Genomic DNA, 18,258 nt, shown 5'->3' on the forward strand with positions numbered 1-18,258 from the left:
TGGGCAACAGAGCAAGACACTATCTAAAAAATCTATCTATCTATCTATCTATCTATCTATCTATCTATCTATCTATCTATCATCTATCACTATCTTTCCACACACATGGACTCATTAGCAGTAGCACATGGCTTGGGCAGTTGATCAGGGGCCCGGAAGGAGGGAAACTGGAAGGTGAGGGTTGAGGAGCAGGCCTAGGATAGTGGCATGCTCTGCATGGGAGTGAACCCAAAGCCTGCAGATGTGTGTATTGCATGCTAATGCTCAGCAGAAAGCCTCCGTCACGGAATGAAAACCGGGACAAACAGGACTTTTCACCCATTCACTCTTTGCTTTATTTTAAATGTATTGTTTTCAGATTTATGTCCCAGACACTTTTTGCTCTGATTTAAGAATGCCGTGCTAAGAACAATAACCAAAATGGCTTCTATTTTCATAGCATATGCCCATAATTTGCCACACTTTACCCTGGCAGCAGTCCTGGGACTTAGGAATGACAGGGAGAAGTTCTTCCTTTCCAGATGGAGAAAACGGATGCTCAGAGACAATAAACACCCTGCCCAGGGCCACGGAGGCAGCTGGTGAAGGAGGTTTGGCCTCCAGTCCTGCATTCTCTTCCCGGTTTCTTGGGCCCCTCTGGGCTGCGGAGGGAAAGCAGAGCCGAGTTGACCAGCAGGGGGCGCCGGCCTCTTTTTGTCTGCATCTGTCCACCTGGCTGTGCCAGGCAGGCTTCTGCAATCAGCCCGCGTGCCCAGTCCTGGGATTGGTGAGTGGGCTCAGTTCCAGGGTGCCCTCCGCCTCATTGCATCTCCACCTGCTGGCCACACCGGAGACCATGCACTGTTGTATGCGCTCACTTCTAAGTACCCCCAGACCCCTCGCTGCTGCAGGCTCTACTCAATCCCTACTAAGAAACGGACGGGAGTCAGCACGCAGCCAGAGGCTGTAAATAAGCCTCAGTGCTAACAATAGCCTTTCCCTCCCTGCCATAATACAAATGTGGAGCTTGTCGTGGAGGTTCCTGTTTGAGGCATGAATATTGATCTTTGGCCATATGTCTTTATGATGTGTGCTTTCTCCAGCAGGACCCGGTTTTGTTGCGTTTCTCCTTTCTGCCTTCTCATTTATTATGGTCGTCCGCTTCTGCAACGAGAGACCCTGTGAATTACAAATTTAGTCAACCACAACGAATTTGTGTTGAGCACTCCCCAGGGACCAGGCACCATGCATAGTGGACTTAACCAAAGTCCCAGCCCTCATGGAGCGGACATTCTAGGGAAGGAGCCAGACAACAAGCAAAACAAAGAGGGAAATGATGTAATTTGTCAGATGGCAACAAGTGCTGTGAAGGAAAATAAAGCAGGGAAGGGGATAAGGAGGTGGGGTACAGGGGGATGGGGCGTAGCCCAGGGGAAATTGGCATCAGAGAGAAAAGGTCAGAGAAAAGGCCCACAGAGAAAGTGACATTTGAGCAAAGACTGGAAGATGATGAGGAAGCCAGCTCTGTAGATATTTCTTGGAACAATATTCCAAAAACATAAAAAGAGCCCACTGAGGGAGTGGGTCCCACACACAGGTCAGTGTGACTGGAGGGCAGTGAATAGGGGGAGGTGAGATCAGAGCCATGATGGGAGGAGGGAAGAGAGATGAGCCCTGGAGGGTGGGAAGCAGATTGTGCTGGGCCTCGTCGGGCCACAGGGATGATGTTGGTGCCAATGTAAGATGGGAAGCCACTTTTGAATGAGACATGCATACAAGGGGAAATGGTCAAGATCAGTATGTGTGATGGCCTCTTCCTATAGAATATTTAAAATTCCATTCCTTCTCAATAGCCTCTATCTGGGATTTAGAGGAAGAGTCCACACACCAAGATGTCCTAAAGCCCTGGGCCCATCTTAGTTGGGAGGTGGCAGGTACATTTTTCTTACTGAAATAGCCGTTATATTCAATTTTTGGAGACCAACGGAGGTACAACTGTGATGAGTCCTGTGAGAAGCCATCAACATCTTGTTTGAAGAATGCACCTTTTTCTTCTTGAATATCAGCTCAGTGGCTGCTGGGAAGCAGCTGCAGGAGGTTGGCCTGGTGTCACCACCCATACACCATCATGCTGCAGCGCCACAACCACACAAAGTCCAGCAACTCTTTCCTCTCCCACACGGACAGATTAAGAGTTGAGATGAAGCTCCGCATTGCCATTGCTGAACGTGTACAGTGTACCGGCATGCATGGGTGTTGGGATACAAAGTCCCCTGCTTCAAGGACATTAAATGAGAGAGAGAGAGAGAGAGGAGAGAATGAACACATAAACAAGTGAATGTACATTCTTCTGTTAGCTAATGATGAAGGACATGAAAAGTTGAACGTGGCGATTAGGGACCCTGGGACAGTCTGCCTGATTTCTCATTTTCTGATTGAGAGAGCAGAGCTCTGAATGAAGCGAGAAACTTCAGCGATGTTGAAGAAGCGTGTTGTTGGCAGAGTGTCATGAACTGAATGTTTGTATCCCCCCGGCCCAAGTTCATTCGTTGCAGTTGTGACCTCTGATGCGACGATATTTGAAGGTGAGACCTTCGGAAGGCATTTAGGCTTAATTGAGGGCAAGAGAGTGGGACCCTCATGATCTGATTGGTGTCCTTATAAAAAGAAGAAGAGACCAGGGCTGTGTGTCTTTCTGCCACGAGAGCACTTGGCGAGAGCACTCGTCTGTCAGCCGGGAGGAGAGCCTTCATCAGGAACTGAATCTGCTAGCACTTTCGTTCTGGACTCCTCAGTCTCCATCATCATGTGAGTCAACTCCTGAGAGTAAACCTCTATATATACATATCTGCTGGAACCTAAATCTTGGATTCTCCAGAACTACGAGAAAGAAATGTCTGTTGTTTAAGCCGCCAGTCTAGGTGTTTCGTTATGGCAGTCTGAGCGGACCAAGACACAGAAGGAAAGGCTTTGAAGCGGGAAGAGCTTGGTGTCTGGCTCCCAGGAGGTGACAGTAAAGAGGGAGGCAGGGCCATATCATGATAAAGTGTTTGGGGAATCTTTTCTGCAGGGGTCTGTTGAACAGCTTTCGAGTGTAGGGAGGTGATATGATCCGTTTCCCTTTTTTTTTTTTTTTGAGATGGAGTCTTGCTCTGTCGCCCAGGCTAGAGTGCAATGGCATGATCTTGGCTCACTGCAACCTCCACCTCCGGGGTTCAAGCAATTCTCCCTGCCTCAGCCTCCCAAGTAGCTGGGATTACCGGTGCCCACCACCATGCCCGACTAGTTTTTGTATTTTTAGTAGAGATGGGGTTCCGCCATGTTGACCAGGTTGAACTTGAACTCCTGACCTCCGGTGATCTTCCCTCCTTGGCCTCCTTAAGTGCTGGGATTACTGATTCCCATTTTGAAGAACTGGTTTTGGTTTTGCCGTGGAAGCAAAGGATGCCACTTAGGAAGTGAGAGAAAGGGTCACAGGTGGGTATAGGATTTGCTGGTGGGTTGGATATGAGGATCGAGAAGCAGAGGAAGCAAAGGATGACTGCTAAATTTTGGGGTGATTTGGGTGAAGCTTTAGGAAAGAAGTACAGAAGTACAGAGGGTTGACCACAGGACTCTGGTTTCAGGGAAGAGATCCAACCTGGAGATTATGCTTTTGGATTCATCAGTTACCAGGGCAGTTGCGCTGGTGGACCTCTGGGGCATTCTTGAGTGACTTCTCTTAGTTTATGATGATGATAGTTGTACTGACGGAAGGTGTGAAAGCCAAAATTCACCTAGTACTTATAAGGTGTCAGGCACTGATCTGAGCGCTTTGTGTGCATAATCTGATTGACTCCATACAATTCCTTAATATCCCATTTTTGCAGCTTAAGGAAACTGAAGCACCAAAAGGTAAGTGTCACGACTCGTTTTTAGAGAAGCGTTTCATTGTGGGGATGCAGCCTACTCTGCAATAGCACACTGGGCTGCCTTTGCACATGAGTCTTTATGCCCGAGGAACCCTTTCTTCCTCAGCCGTTGCATTGTGCACATTCAACAGCTGGGTGTTGTAAAAGAATAATGCTTGACATGAACTCTGGGGACACGGGTTCAAGTCCAGTCTGTTATTTACGGGACGCTTTGTTTTGGGAACATGAACATATAGAGTTCACAGGATGTTTTTCAGGCGAAGTTGATCCATGTCTGCCGTCTTTGCTTTGCCATCCGTTCCTTCTCCAGTTACCAGCCGGCTTCTGCCAGCCTAACCCCTTCTAGCCAACTCTCATTTCCTGGCTGTGCCAGCCTGATTACTTCTAATTGTCTTTGACTGCTTCCAGCTGGGTCTTCTAGCTGGCGTTCTGTGAGAGCACAGAGGCAGTCTCCCAGCCATATGGGGCGAGGAGATGGGGAAGGAAAAGGGAAGGAAGGAAGCAGCTGGTACAAGTCAACTGAGAAAGCTTCCCCAGGCTTCACAGCCCACTGGGATTGGTCCTGTTTCTGAAAGGGTTAACTCATCCAAGTTAGAGAATGACCCATCTTTGACAAGACAAACAATTATATTTGTTGATCCCCAAAGGCAACCAACAATGCAACTAAAAATGCTTTTAGAAAGTCACTGGTAGCTTGTCTCCCCCAGGACTAGACGGGGTCTTGCTCTCAGGAGTAGTAAAACTCCACTTCAGAATCAGTGAATGATTACTTTCATTCATTTATTCAACAAATATATACTGAACAATGATCATGTCTCAGACACTGTGCTAGGTGCTGTAGGGTAAATAATAATGAAATTAGACACAGCTCCTGTCCTCAATGAGTCTAAAAGAGAAGAGAGCCATGGATAATAAGTACTACAGGACATAAGGGGAATGTGAAATGACTATATGAACTAAGAGACAACAGACGCAGATGGGCTTCTTGTAGCTTATTGGTTGGGGAGGGCTTCATGGGAAAGGGAACACCTGTGCTAGGTGGAAATGAGTTGGTGACAGCAGATTGGGGGTGGGCAAGGCACAGGCAAAGGTGTGACAGTACGGAGGCTCGATCCCAGCCAAAGACAGCTGAAATATAGCGCCCGCCCCCACCCCCCACCCAGGAACTCCGCAGGAGAATAAGGCTAGAAATTTAGTTTGGGCTGATTAGCAGAGAATTTTCAATGTTGCATTACTGTCGCATTGAATAATCAGATGCTTTCTGCGCACTGAATATGAGGGCAATATATTGTGTACCAATTTGTTTTACATAAAGACATTTCTGGGGTGATATCTTGTTAAACAGGCCATTTCAGAGACTAGGACTTGTAGTTCAAAAATCAGTTACAAAGGGGACGCACGGGTAGGATTTGAACTTCTCTTTGGCATCCATCCCAGCTTATGGAATTAGCAGTGAACTTGAATCAAACCCAGGCAGCAGGCTTGAAAAAGATTTAATGGGCCTGGATTTTCTCTCTTCTTCACCCCTTTCCTGACCTCTACCCTGAGAGGATAATTAAAAGGAAAGAAAATCTCTATTTCATTGTGAACGTCATCCACCATTTTTATGAAATTTTTTTTTTAGTCCATAAAGATACTTTGGGGAAAAGTCTCTGAAATTTGCCTTAAACCTTAATAAATAAATCTCTAAATTTTCATAAACAATGCATGTCCTAACATTAAAAAAAAACATACTCTATTAACACAACATTGGGTGGACTCCCAAACTGTTTCTGATGCAAGATTCAGAGTGTTTTTTTGTTTGTTTTGAGACCGAGTCTTGCTCTGTCGCCCAGGCTGGAGTGCAGTGGCAAGATTTCGGCTCACTGCAACCTCCACCTCCTGGATTCAAGCAATTCTCTGCCTCAGTCTCCCAAGTAGCTGGGATTACAGGCACCCACTACCAAACCTGGCTAATTTTTGTATTTTTAGTAGAGACAGGGTTTCACCATCTTGGCCAGGCTGGTCTTGAACTTCTGACCTCGTGATCAACCTGCCTCGGCCTCCCAAAGTGCTAGGATTAGAGGCGTGAGCCACTGCACCCGGCCTGAGTGGTTTTGACCCCAAAGTGAGCTCCATATTCCTCATTCTTTAGACAGTTGCTGGACATCTATTCTACTGGCACCATGCTGGTCACCATTCCCCTCCCATGCAACTGTCCTCTTAAGATTTGATTACTGAATTAGAGACATTAAAAGGATTGAATGAACCTTACTGAAATAGTCAAGGGTGGTGGGAGCAAAGAAGTGCCTTAAGCACAGCAAGAAAAACATTTTAAGCTGTATCCTTAATATTGGTAAACGGGAACAATGAGACAGAACAACAGAAAACACAGGTTCTGTCATAATAACTGAGGCTGGTGACTTGGAACAGGCAGGTAGATGAATATAGTAGCGTATTTAAAATTAGACCTATTGAAAGCAGGCCTTTCTCTGGGTCCCTCTTCAGATGGGTCAGCGAGCCCCCAGACACTGGATTGATGACAGCTGTTGTTACCCCCATATCCCCCACCCCCAGTCTCAAAGCAGTGCTATGGGTCGATGCCATACTTGTTTACTCAGGAATAAACAATGAAAGGAACTTTGTTAGGACCCAATCCTTCCTTTCAGCTCTGATGTTGCACGATCGGGGTGAAGTTTCCATCAAATGCGGGTACCTCAACAGGTAGCATTTTGTAAATGCCTCCTCCTACCTACCCTCCTGCTTCTCCCTCACAATATTCTTCATTTTCGGTTTGAGAAGATGTTGGGGATCCTGGAGAGGTACCAGTGTCGTCAGGGCAGTTGCAATTGTTTATGCGATAAGCACAGTCATAGCGCTTGCAGAACAAAAGCATCGAAGAAAGGCGAGCGCCGGTCCACCTCCTGCAATCACGGGCATCATTTCAACGGCAGGCAAAGAAGGTGTAAGCTACAAGCAGAGGCAGCAAACGCCCTGGTTCCTACGTTGCTGCTGCTACTATTATTGCTGTGGCTGCACCTCCTCCAACACAGCCAACCAGCCTGCGTGCGAGCCCAGGCAGACGCCTGGCCACCTCCCCACCCTTTCTTCTAGCCATCCATCTATCCTTCCACCCCAGGTCCAGGGAGCCCTACTGTGTGCCGGACCCAGGGCCGGGCAGGCAACCCGATCCACAGTCAACGGAGTTCGAGAGCCTTCCCCCTTCCCCCGCCCCGGGTGGGTGCGGCCAGTGGGGGATTTCACCGCCGAAAGGTCCAGAAAACCCAAGCACAGAATCCAGGCGAGAGGCGCAGCCGGAGGCGGCCCGACCTGGGCGGCCCGGGAGCGCGCGCCTCCGAGGCCGCGCAGGATCTCCCAGTCTGGCGCTCAGGTGGCTCCTGCGTCCACTCCGCCGCTCCCCTCCCCGGGCCCTCCCCTCTCGAGCGAGGGTCGAGTTTGACTGTGGCGCGCGGGGAAGGAGGGGCTACTAGGGATTTGAAAGTGCACGGGCTGCGGAGTGGAGCTCGCATCTGTTCCCGCCGCCCGCGACCGGATTAAATTTCTGCAAATTCAAACTGAATGGGGCTTTCTTCTGCTGCCTTCCAGAGGGCGCCTGCAGCCCGCCGCGCGCTTCTCTTCGGCGGGAGCTGCCGCCCAGCGCACGGCTAGGAGCGATCGCGGGAGCCGGACCCGAGCCCGTGCGGGCCAGACGGCGGCGGCGAGGCGGAGGCGCTCGGGCTCCGGGACCCAGGCACCCAGGCACCCGGACCCCGGGACCCAGGCGCCGCCGGACCGCGCCCCACCCTGCGCGCCCGAGCAGGACGACTGTCATTAGCCTCCTGGACGGGACCCGGGGCGGAATCCTGGTGTCCTGAAAGGGGCCCGGGCGACCCTCCGAGGAAGAACTTTTGGGGGCGGGGTCCCCGCTCCCGCGTCCCCTGGGCGGCCGCTATTGTCTGCGCGCCACGCTTGGCGGCGCGGGGGGCGTGATCGCGGCGGCCCCGGGCGCGGGGTGCGGAGACCCGGGCGGGGCTGGGCCCAGGGCGGCGGCGGGAGAAGCCGAAGGAGCCGGGGGAGCCGAGGAGCCTGAGGAGGAGGAGCTGCGAGCGCGGGAGCCCAGCCTGAGCCGCGCGGGCCGCGGGCGAGCGCGATGCCGGCGGCGGCAGGGGACGGGCTCCTGGGGGAGCCGGCGGCGCCTGGGGGCGGCGGCGGCGCGGAGGACGCGGCCAGGCCGGCGGCGGCCTGCGAGGGAAGTTTCCTGCCGGCCTGGGTGAGCGGCGTGCCCCGCGAGCGGCTCCGCGACTTCCAGCACCACAAGCGCGTGGGCAACTACCTCATCGGCAGCAGGAAGCTGGGCGAGGGCTCCTTCGCCAAGGTGCGCGAGGGGCTGCACGTGCTGACCGGGGAGAAGGTGAGTCGCCCGGGCGCCGTGAGGCTGGGGGACAGGGCGGCAGTCGGCGGCCAGGACCCCGCCGGGAGCACTACACTGGGAGTCCCATTGCACAGTCCCGGGCCGAGCGCCTTCCCCTTCTGCCCGGCTTTCCTGTTGGGTTAAAAGAGGGGTCGAGCCAAACGCGCACTCAGCCCCTCTCAGCCTTTCCCGAAGGGCGGCCTGGGGTCAGCTGCCCGGGGGCTGGGGAGGGGACGGCAGTGCCGGGGAAAGCGTCCCGCGCGGCAGTTCTGCAAGTGGAAGGGCGCCGCCTGGCGGACACCAGCGCCGGGGGCGGGATGGGGCCTCTCTGCCCTCCGGGCCGGCAGGGGCTGCGGATCCGTGGCGAGGCGGGAACCAAGGCTAGAGGAGTTGGGCTCTTATGTCGGGGGCGGGGGAGCCGTAAAGCTAACAGCCATCCTCTGGGGGAGCTTAGAGTCTGATTCCCGTCCTGGGCTCTGGGAGGAGGTGAGGGAAGGCTGAGATCCTGCATTCCTCCCCACCTGTGGACTCCAGCAGCTAGGGAATTTTTCGTGCTCAGGCTAGCGTTTGTGCTTCCGCCCTCCACCTGTCCATCCCTCAACCTGTGCTCCTCTCCATCCACTCAGCCTTCCCACCCCTGCCGCCCATACCACCCACCATTCTCATCCCCGCCGTTCTCAGCCGCTTCTCTCCGTCTCATCCCCTTCTCTCGGTTCCCCCAGCTCCTCTGTGCCCTCCAGCCTCAGGGTGGGAGCTGCAGTGAAGACCCTGCTACTGGCAGGAGCAGAACTACAGACACCTCCCCAGAGATTGGGAGATGCCTTCTTATCTTTCTAGAAGAGGGGAAGGGAAAGGGGACCTCCCCGAGACCGAAAGGGGCGCCTCTCCAGCCTTGCTGGAAGTTAGATGATTGTGAACCCTTGCCCGGCGAGGGGCAGGTAGATGGAAGGTGTCATTTAGAGCTGTGAGAAGAAACCCAAAAGCTGGTGGCTTGCTTTTGAGGCCGGGTCACCCCAGGCTGGAGCTGCCAGAGCTCAGAGCCAATCCAGGCTGGAGCTGCCCCAAGCTCCTGTCATCTCGGGCTCAAGGCTGCCCCCAGGCTGGGGGTGGCTCAGCCCTGGAGGGGGACCCGCTCCTTTGTGTGGTCCGTGGGTCAGGGAGGCGTCCGCCGCAAGGAGGGAAGGCGGAGTTCACTTCCCAACCGAGCCGGTGGCCTGGGAGCCAAGCCCTCTGCCTTCCTCCTGGGGACCTCTGCCCAGCCTAGGGCTGCCCTGTGAAACCCCTGGTCACAGGGCCAACCTGCCCTTTTTGCCTGTCACCAGCCTCACCCCACCTTTAGTTCCCCTCCCTCCATTTCCCCACTTTGTCTTGGAGCCTCTTGCCTGTGAGTGCAGGTCTCTGTCACCCTTGTCATTTTCCCTGTATTCCCTACAGCCGTTCTGAGTGAGCACCCCTTTATTATGGGTACGTGGGGTTAGAGTGAGTAGTTTTTAAAAGTGCCTGAATTCCCATGCAAAAAGGGAGTGTTCAGTATGAACTTGAGTAACTCTTCAAAAAAAAAAAAAAAGAAAGAAAAACCTCCAAACCTTGTTCTAGTCCGCAGGGAGCGAGGCACACTTTTACTCCTCCATTCGATTCGATTCGTTTCGTAGTGAGCTGTCTGACTTCCACACTGCGAGTCCGTTCAGGGCGCAAGGATGCTGTGAGGCCACACAGTCGGTTAATTAGAGTGAGCTCACTTCTCCTGGCCCTGTGTAAATTCCTGTTGGCACTGGCGATGGAAGTTTATTTTCATTGGAAACATATAGGATTCAGTCTGGTCGTGCATATTTCCTCTCTAAACATAACAGAAAGAGACGAGTCTTTATGCTGACAACGTAATGGCAAACACTGCAAGTACATTCTTCTCGCCTGCCCTGCTGCAGACTTCTGGCTTCTCTCCACTTTGCTGTGTTGTGCTGTGCCTCTGGCTCTGTAGCAGCGCATTTTTGCACCATAAAACTCTTGGCTTGGGCTGAACTGCCTGGGGGTGGATTCAGAGCTCAGCCAGCGCTGAGGTTCTGGAGCCCTGTGTCGGGCCCATTGGGAAGCCCCACATGCAGGGCATTTCTGCCCAAATAGGATTCACATGAAGAGACTCGCTGCTCCTCCAGGTGCCCACTCCCCTTTCCCTCCCGTTTTATCTTTCTTTTTTTTTTTTGAGACGGAGTCTCGCTCTGTCACCCAGGCTGGAGTGCAGTGGCCGGATCTCAGCTCACTGCAAGCTCCGCCTCCCGGGTTCACGCCATTCTGCCTCAGCCTCCCGAGTAGTTGGGACTATAGGCGCCCGCCACCTCGCCCGGCTAGTTTTTTGTATTTTTTAGTAGAGACGGGGTTTCACCGTGTTAGCCAGGATGGTCTCGATCTCCTGACCTCGTGATCCGCCCGTCTCAGCCTCCCAAAGTGCTGGGATTACAGGCATGAGCCACCGCGCCCGGCCCCGTTTTATCTTTCTTAAATGATGAATCTCACTTGATTGTTGCAATGACAGGAGATGTTAATTGGATGTGAAATTGTTCCCCTGGGCCCATTGATGGACTGCGGTTAAGGATGGTGGTTCTTCGGTGGAGAAGGAGGCAGGGGAGAGATGTCTGTGTTGGAAAAACTTGGTTTCCTGGGATGCTTCTCCCCCGCGGGGAGAATCAGTGCGTCAGGGATTGCAGGCATTGGGAGAAATCTGGATTTTAGTTCACTCAGTCGCTGGCTTTAAAGAAACAATGGTGTCATTAATAGCATTTATCTCCCAAAATCCAGCACAGTTAATGCTTAACTAATAGATTTGGGTTTTAGCAGATTGTAGGGATTAAAATGGTTGTGTGTGTGTATGCTTGACTCTGAGAAGGATTGCTAAATTAAAATGAGTCCCCATCCCCACTCTAGTTTTGGGTATTACCTAACTAAGGCCAATCCTAACACTTTGGGAGGCCAAGGTGGGTGGATCACTTGAGGTCAGGAGTTCTAGATCAGCCTGGCCAACATGGTGAAACCCTGTCTCTACTAAAAATACAAAAAATAGCCAGGTGTGGTGGTGCACACCTGTAATCCCAGCTACTTGGGAGGCTGCGGCAGGAGAATTGCTTGAATTTGGGAGGTGGAGGTTGCAGTGAGCCTAGATTGTGCCACTGCACTCCAGCGTGGGTGACAGAATGAGACTCCATCTCAAAAAAAAAAAAAAAAAAAGAGTTTAAGATTTTAAATTTCTATAAACATTAAACTTAAAATAGAAGCAACTTAGAAACCACGTATAATGTTTCTAATACAGACATTATAAATAATGTTTGTAAGGAATCAGTAAAACAATGGTCCTTTGTCATCACCAATATATTTAGATAATTTCTTAGAAGTTTGATTTAGTGGCCGGATGTGGTGGCTCATGCCTGTTATCCCAGCACTTTGGGAGGCTGAGGCCAGTGGATCACTTGAGGTCAGGAGTTTGAGACCAGCCTGGCCAACATAGAGAAACCCCATCTCTACTAAAAATACAAAAATTAGCAGGGTGTGGTGACACACACCTGTAGTCCCAGCTGCTTGGATGGCTGACACACGAGAATTGCTGGAACCCTGGTGTTGGTTCATGATCCTATGAACCAGGATAGGCATGGTCTCTGGCACATTACAGGTTATTACGTTTTGTAAAAAATTGATAAAAGTTGAAAAAATATAGTTGGAAAAACTGAATTGAGAAAAGAGTAGGCGTATATCAGATACTGTAGGCAGGCAAACTACAGAACAAGAACAGACAGTCCGTGCCACTGTTACCTTCTTTTGTGATTGAGTCTCACTGAGATACAAAGTTGAGTATATAAAATGATTGGTTAGGATGTTGAAGTATCTTGTTCTAACCTTTGGTTAAAAAATAATAAGCCTGCCTGTCACTTCCATCAGAACTATTTTTAGGCTAAGAATAAGGGTTGCCTGCTTACTAACTTGCCAATGATCGTGCTTAGAGCACGACGGTGCCAGATACCTGGAGTGAAGGAGTTACTAAAAATACGATTTACTATGTTTTGCAGAGCAGGAAATATGACTAATTTTAGAGGTGGCCTTTTGGCAGATCTGTTTTTAGCAAGTATTTCTGAAACAAACAGGTGCTAAATCCTGTATTTTTGAAGTGCTAGAAATTTAGGGGTAATCGCTCTGAGGAACAAGAAATGCTTAGAGAACTGGAAATTCCTATTAATCCTTGGCAGGGACTTCTTGGCAAGAAGGAGGCATTTGCAAAGCACCTGCTTGGTGTGCCCTGTGTGACAAGGCACTGCCTGTAATTTCGGAGATTGCATTCTGCAGTTGCGGGCGGATTCTTTTGAACTTCCTGCTCTGCCTCATCTTTTTGAAGTACTTGTGAATGATGGAAATTGGCACGTAGGGCCTGGTTCCTAGTGTTCATTGATACAGGTCCTATGGACTTCAAAGGGTGCTTTGAGTCAGCGCAACAGTGCAGAAACGGTGCCCGCGGAGAGGAGTACAACCCTACATTTTCTCTGCAGGTGTTGAGTCACGGCTATAGCTACCCGTGCATACCAATCCGACTCAAGTCTGTGAGACTATAGAATTCTGCATGCTGCCAGCTATTGGAGGTCAGCACGGCCATCATCGGTCCCAGGGTTTATCTGCCCAGAAGGGGTGGGGAGTGGCAGCCATGTGCCCCCGAAGAGAGGGACAGGTTGTGGTGTTCTCTGTGGGAAGGTGGCTTGGGCACAGGGTATCATTTGCCTTGGAACATAGATTCCCTCTGTCGATTATTTATGGTAATGGAGAGACCTGTTCTCTTGGCTAGTTGAGACCCATAGATAATCCCCAGGCCTTATTTTAGCTGATGGGTGAAACTTCTTTCTCTACTCAGCCCCGGTCGAAGTGCTGACCTGAATTGAATTTCACGCTTTCTGATAGGAGGTGCCACTGGGTGGTAAGATGACCAGCAGGAAAGAGCTAGAAACACAAGGCCTGAATAGTCCCCGAGCAGAGGGACGCCTCTGTGAATTCGAGAGAGCTGTTCCCTCTCCCCATCATCAGCACCAGCCCAGTGCTACAGTGTTGTATGGTTTTTTTCGGGGTCCCCCTCCCGTGCGCATTCTGGTTAGATGCCTGCAGCAGCCCTGGGGTGGGTAAGCTTGCAGGTGTTCTTCCCTGCATTGATGACGTAGAAGGGTGCCCTGAGTAGATCTTCTCGCTGACATTCTCTATGAGTTTGCTGGGATGGTTCTAACAAATTACCACACACTGTGTGGCTTCAACAACAGAAATTTATTCTCTCTCAGTTCTGGAGGCCAGAAATCCAAAACCGAGGTGTCCGCAGGGCCGTGCTCCTTCTGTAGCCACAGGGAGGATCCTTCCTTCCCTCTTTCTAGCTTCTGGTGGTGGCATTTTCTGGCTTATGACTGCAGCACTCGGTTTCTGTGTCTGTCTTCACCCAGTCTGCCTCCCTCTGACTGTCTCTTCTGTCTCTTAATCTCTTCCTGTCTCTTTATAAGGACACCAGTCATGGGATGGAGGTGCACCCTAATCCAGAATTGCCTCATTTTAACTCGATGACATCGACAAAGTCCCTATTTCCAAAGAAGATCATATCCACAGGCACCCAGGGGACTTGAAGCTATCTTTTGGGGGAGCATAGTTCAAGCCCCGGCACCTTTTTAGACTGTCAGTATTGGGTTGTGGCTGATTTCCTGGCAAGCAGATCTTGGGAAGGAGATGAATGTGCTTTTAGGGATTACTCTCAGAACTGACCTCTGCAAGGAAAGGGGCAAAGCAGCACTAGGCAGAGGGAGAAGCTGGGCTCCAATACCGCTCTCAGCCAAAGCCCCCGCCCATGCCGTGGTGAGTGCTGGAGCTGAGCTGGCCCTTCAGAGCTGGCCAACTTGGGATGAGAGGACTGGGATTTATATTTCTGCATGGACCAGTCCTTGAGGGGGCTGCCCAGGCAAGGGGCATGGCCTTGGACAAGACAGTTGCTGAGGGTGGTTCCTGGGGAGAGCTCACTCCTGGGGGAGTCAGTTCTTCAGCACTGATGGGGAATCTGGGGGTACAGCCCAGCATTTGCTGTTTACTGCAAGAGACAGGGTCAGAGTCCAGGGTTCTTCATCTGAGTCCATACCATATGGACCATAGACAACGTGGGCATCTTTTCCATGCCCACTTGGATATGCGTAGTCATCATTTCCATGTGTTGGTATCAAGTCCTCTCATCCCGTTACCTTGAAATATACAAGGTATGGCCAGGTGTGGTGGCTCACGCGTGTAATCCCAGCACTTCGGGAGGCCGAGGGTGGATCACCTGAGGTCAGGAGTTTGAGACTTGGCCAACATGGTGCAACCCTGTCTCTACTAAAAATACAAAAAAATTAGCCAGGCATGGTGGTGTGTGCCTGTAATCCAAGCTACTTGGGAGGCTGAGGCAGGAGAATCACTTGAACCAAGGAGGTGGAGGTTGCAGTGAGCCGAGATTGTGCCACTGTGCTCCAGCCTGGGCAACAAGAGCGAAAACTCCATCTCAACAACAACAACAACAACAACAAAGAAATATACAAAGTATTGCTGGTAAGTATAGTCCCCGTAGCAAACTTTAGCATTTAGTCCTTCTATGTATGTATGTTTGTACCCATGAACCAGCTTCTCTTCATCCTGCCCTACCTTGCAGCTCGATTGTGGTCTCTCACCCTGAAATGAGGGAGCGGCCGGCATGGCATCTTATTAGCAGATTCTGTGCCACACGCTGGGAAGTTTTCTGGCCTCACATTTCTCTTAGGTTAGACCATGAGGGCTCTGCTGTGTTCCTTGGCACTTACAAGGTTGAAAGCTCCCTTTATATGCTCTATGGGTTTTTTTCCTGAGAACTCTGGGGCAACTGAGAGTTGGGCCAAGTTGTGGCCCAGCATGCCTACTTCAGAGACGGTGGCACTTTCCTGGGAAGAGACGCTCCCTCTCCCATCACTTGTGAGTGGTGGGAAAAGTCGTGGAAGGAGTTTTGGGAATTTGGATTTTTGATGAGTAGAGTAACAGTTTGGGACATTCTCATGCACGAAAATAACTACTCAGGGTAGAGCCACCTGTTAACATCCTCTTAGCACTCTTACGGTGGCCACTCTGCCCTAGCTACGCAACTTCTCATCACTGGGTTCTTTTTGGTTTTTAATGATCTTTGTGTTTGCAAGATGTGTTTGGTTAAGTTTTGGAACTGGTAATACAGACACATGGTCTGAAATTCAAAGGTTCTGAGAGGGTTTGCAGTGAGAAGTAACTGCTTCTTATCTGGGCTCTTCAGTTCCTGGTCTTCTGGTGAGAGGTCACTCCTCCTCCTAGTCCTTGTGTATCACTCCAGAGATACCCTATATGCATAGGAACCCACATACATATTTGTAAATGCATAGGTATGGGCAGATTTTCCTTCTTTTATTGATACAAAAGAATGCATAGAATGTGTAATGATCAAGCCAGAGAATCGACGTGTCCATCACCTGAGTATTCATTTGCATAGGTTGGTATCATTTCAAGTCCTCTATTCTAGTTACCTTGAAATATACAAAGTATTGCTGCTAAGTATAGTCACCCTAACAAACATTAGAATTTAGTTCTTCTATCTATGTATGTTTGTAACCATGAACCAGCTTCTCTTCATCCATCCCTCCCACCCACCAGGGCAGATGTATTTTTAAACTGTACATGCTGTTCATTATCTTGCTTTTTCACTTAGCAATATGTCTTGAGCATCCTTCCCCATGACTACTACAAAATTGCCTCACTCTTTATGTTAATTAATTATTGCATAGTAGTCACTGTGTAGAGGAATCGTGTTGACTTAATCATCCCTTGTTGATGGACATTTAGGTGGTACATAATTTTTTTTTTGTTACAAACCACAGTGCGGTAAAGATCAATTTCCATTTGTCACTTTATAAATGTGACCCTTCAGTGTATCTGAGGGGTAAATTCCTAGTCTTAGGCCAAAAGGTATGTCTGTTTTAACTGTTGATAAGTATTGCCAAATTGCCTGCCATAGAGGTTGGCAATTTATAATCACATTTATAATCCTTATAATTTATAAGGGTTCCCAACTTATAATCACACCATCTGGTATGGGAATGTTTGCTTTTCCACGTGTCAGCCAACAGGGTACTCATTTTGATCTTTACCAATCTACTGTATTAAACAGGGTATCTTGTTTTATTTATTGTTTCTCTTATTTACATGGGAGTTGAGTATATTTTCATACCTTCTCAACTGTTTGTGCTTCATTTCTGTTCATTGTTCATGTCCATTCCCCACTTTTCTTTTGGGTTTTTGGCCTTTTTCTTATTGATTTGTAGGAGCTCTTTATCTATTAAGGGAATTAGTCCTCTTTGAGTGACGTATTTTGCAGTGTCTACCGTCTTCCCTCGCTCCCCATTATTCTTTCTCTTTTTCTTTGTGGTTCTTGCCATTTGCAGAAGTTATTTCTTGGGAGTTCATGAACTAGAGAAAGATAATTGTTAAGTTTTGGAGGTCTACGGAGCCCTATCAATTGTGTGCATGTAAACATATTTCTGAAGAGAGGGTCCATGGGTTTCATCATATTCTAAATGGAGTTATTTACCTCTAAAATATTAAGAGCCACTGCTTTGTTGCCCATCCTTGTTGGCTCTGCTGACTAAATGGAGGTCTGCAGATTACTGGGCTGAGGGTTTGGATCACCTTGGTTTGTTAACAACAGTGCCAATTGGTCTAAAGTTGCAGATTATACACACTCAGGCTAGGCAGGTGGGTTCTGCGACCATGGCCCTGGACTAAGCACCCTTGATTCCACCCCCACCCTTACTATGCCTGCATTGCAAGGGAGAGGCATACCGTGTGGGATGATCTTTGGAAATCTTTGACTCTTGCTGGTTTAAGTAAAACAACTATGAATCCATGTCTCATCATCTCTTCGTGGGAAAGGTGGTACCATTTATGGTGGGATGGTTGCTATGATCAGAATGTTTGTGTCCCCCAAAATTCTTTTGTTGAAATTCAAACCTCCAGTGTGATGGTATTTGGAGATGGGGCCTTTGGGAGGTGATGAGATCTACCCTCATGAATGGGATTAGTGCCCTTATAACAGGTGCCTCACTGAGGTTGTAGTGAAAAAAAAAAAAAAAGCCAGGCCTGGTGGCTCACACCTGTAATCCCAGACTTTGGGAGGCCGAGGTGGGTGGATCACTTGAGGTCCAGAGCTTGAGACCAGCCTGACCAACATGGTGAAACCCCATTTCTACTAAAAATACAAAAATTATCCAGGTGTGGTGGTGGGTGCCTGTAATCCCAGCTACTCAGGAGGCTGAGGCAGGAGAATTGCTTGAACCTGGGAGGCAGAGGTTGCAGTGAGCCAAGATCACGACGTTGCACTCTAGCCTGGGTGACAAGAGCAAAACTCTGTCTCAAAAAAAAAAATAAAAAAGTAAATAAAGGGTGCCTAAAGGAGCTTGTTTGCCCTTCTACCATATGAGGACTCAGAGAAAAGGTGCCATTTCTATGAGCCAGAAAACAGGCCCTCATCAGACACTGGATCTGCTGGTGTGTTTGGCTTAGACTTCACAGCCTCCAGAATTGTGAGAAATGTATGTCTGCTCTTTTTTTTTTGTTTTCTTTGACGAGTGTCACTCTTTGTTGGCCAGGCTGGAGTACAATGGCACCATCTTGGCTCAGTGCAACCTCCACCTTCTGGGTTCAAGTGATTCTCCTGTCTCAGCCTCCCGAGTAACTGGGACTACAGGTGTGTGCCACCACGCCCCGCTAATTTTTTTATTTTTAGTAGAGATGGGGTTTCATTCGCCATGTTGGTCAGGCTGGTCTCAAACTCCTGACCTGAGGTGATCCACCCGCCTTGGTCTCCAAAGTGCTGGGATTACAGGCACGAGTCACCGTGCCTGGCCAAATTGTCTGTTCTTTATAAGGCATCCAGTCTATGGTATTATGTGACACCAGCCC

The 18,258-nt window shown here is 49.8% G+C and overlaps 1 protein-coding gene and 1 long non-coding RNA gene across 4 annotated transcripts in view; one reads left to right on the forward strand and one right to left on the reverse strand.

The window, feature by feature from the left end:
* Positions 1–308: 308 nt before the first annotated feature.
* LOC139362991 (uncharacterized) lies at positions 309–17,230 on the reverse strand. Of its 2 annotated transcripts, XR_011622789.1 has the most exons (3): positions 17,140–17,230; positions 9,867–10,117; positions 309–1,158 (listed from the first exon to the last, which is right to left on the reverse strand). It is a non-coding gene; the product is annotated as an uncharacterized lncRNA (long non-coding RNA). The 2 variants fall into 2 exon arrangements; XR_011622788.1 differs by lacking the exon at positions 17,140–17,230 and having other exon boundaries at positions 9,867–10,403.
* The window catches only part of LOC105472945 (hormonally up-regulated Neu-associated kinase), a 133,704-nt gene continuing 118,094 nt past the window's right edge, over positions 2,649–18,258 (forward strand). The window contains exon 1 of one of the 2 annotated variants that reach the window (XM_071095608.1): positions 2,649–2,787. Coding sequence is in view for 1 of the 2 variants with exons in the window: in XM_024790086.2 (XP_024645854.2) it covers positions 8,020–8,280 (261 nt within the window). In the remaining variant the exon portion in view is untranslated. Of the gene's footprint in view, positions 2,788–8,004; positions 8,281–18,258 lie in introns of those variants that run through there. The other variant, XM_024790086.2, reaches the window with a different exon arrangement.

This window comes from Macaca nemestrina, chromosome 4 (assembly GCF_043159975.1).
Source record: "Macaca nemestrina isolate mMacNem1 chromosome 4, mMacNem.hap1, whole genome shotgun sequence".
Taxonomy (NCBI): domain Eukaryota; kingdom Metazoa; phylum Chordata; class Mammalia; order Primates; family Cercopithecidae; genus Macaca; species Macaca nemestrina.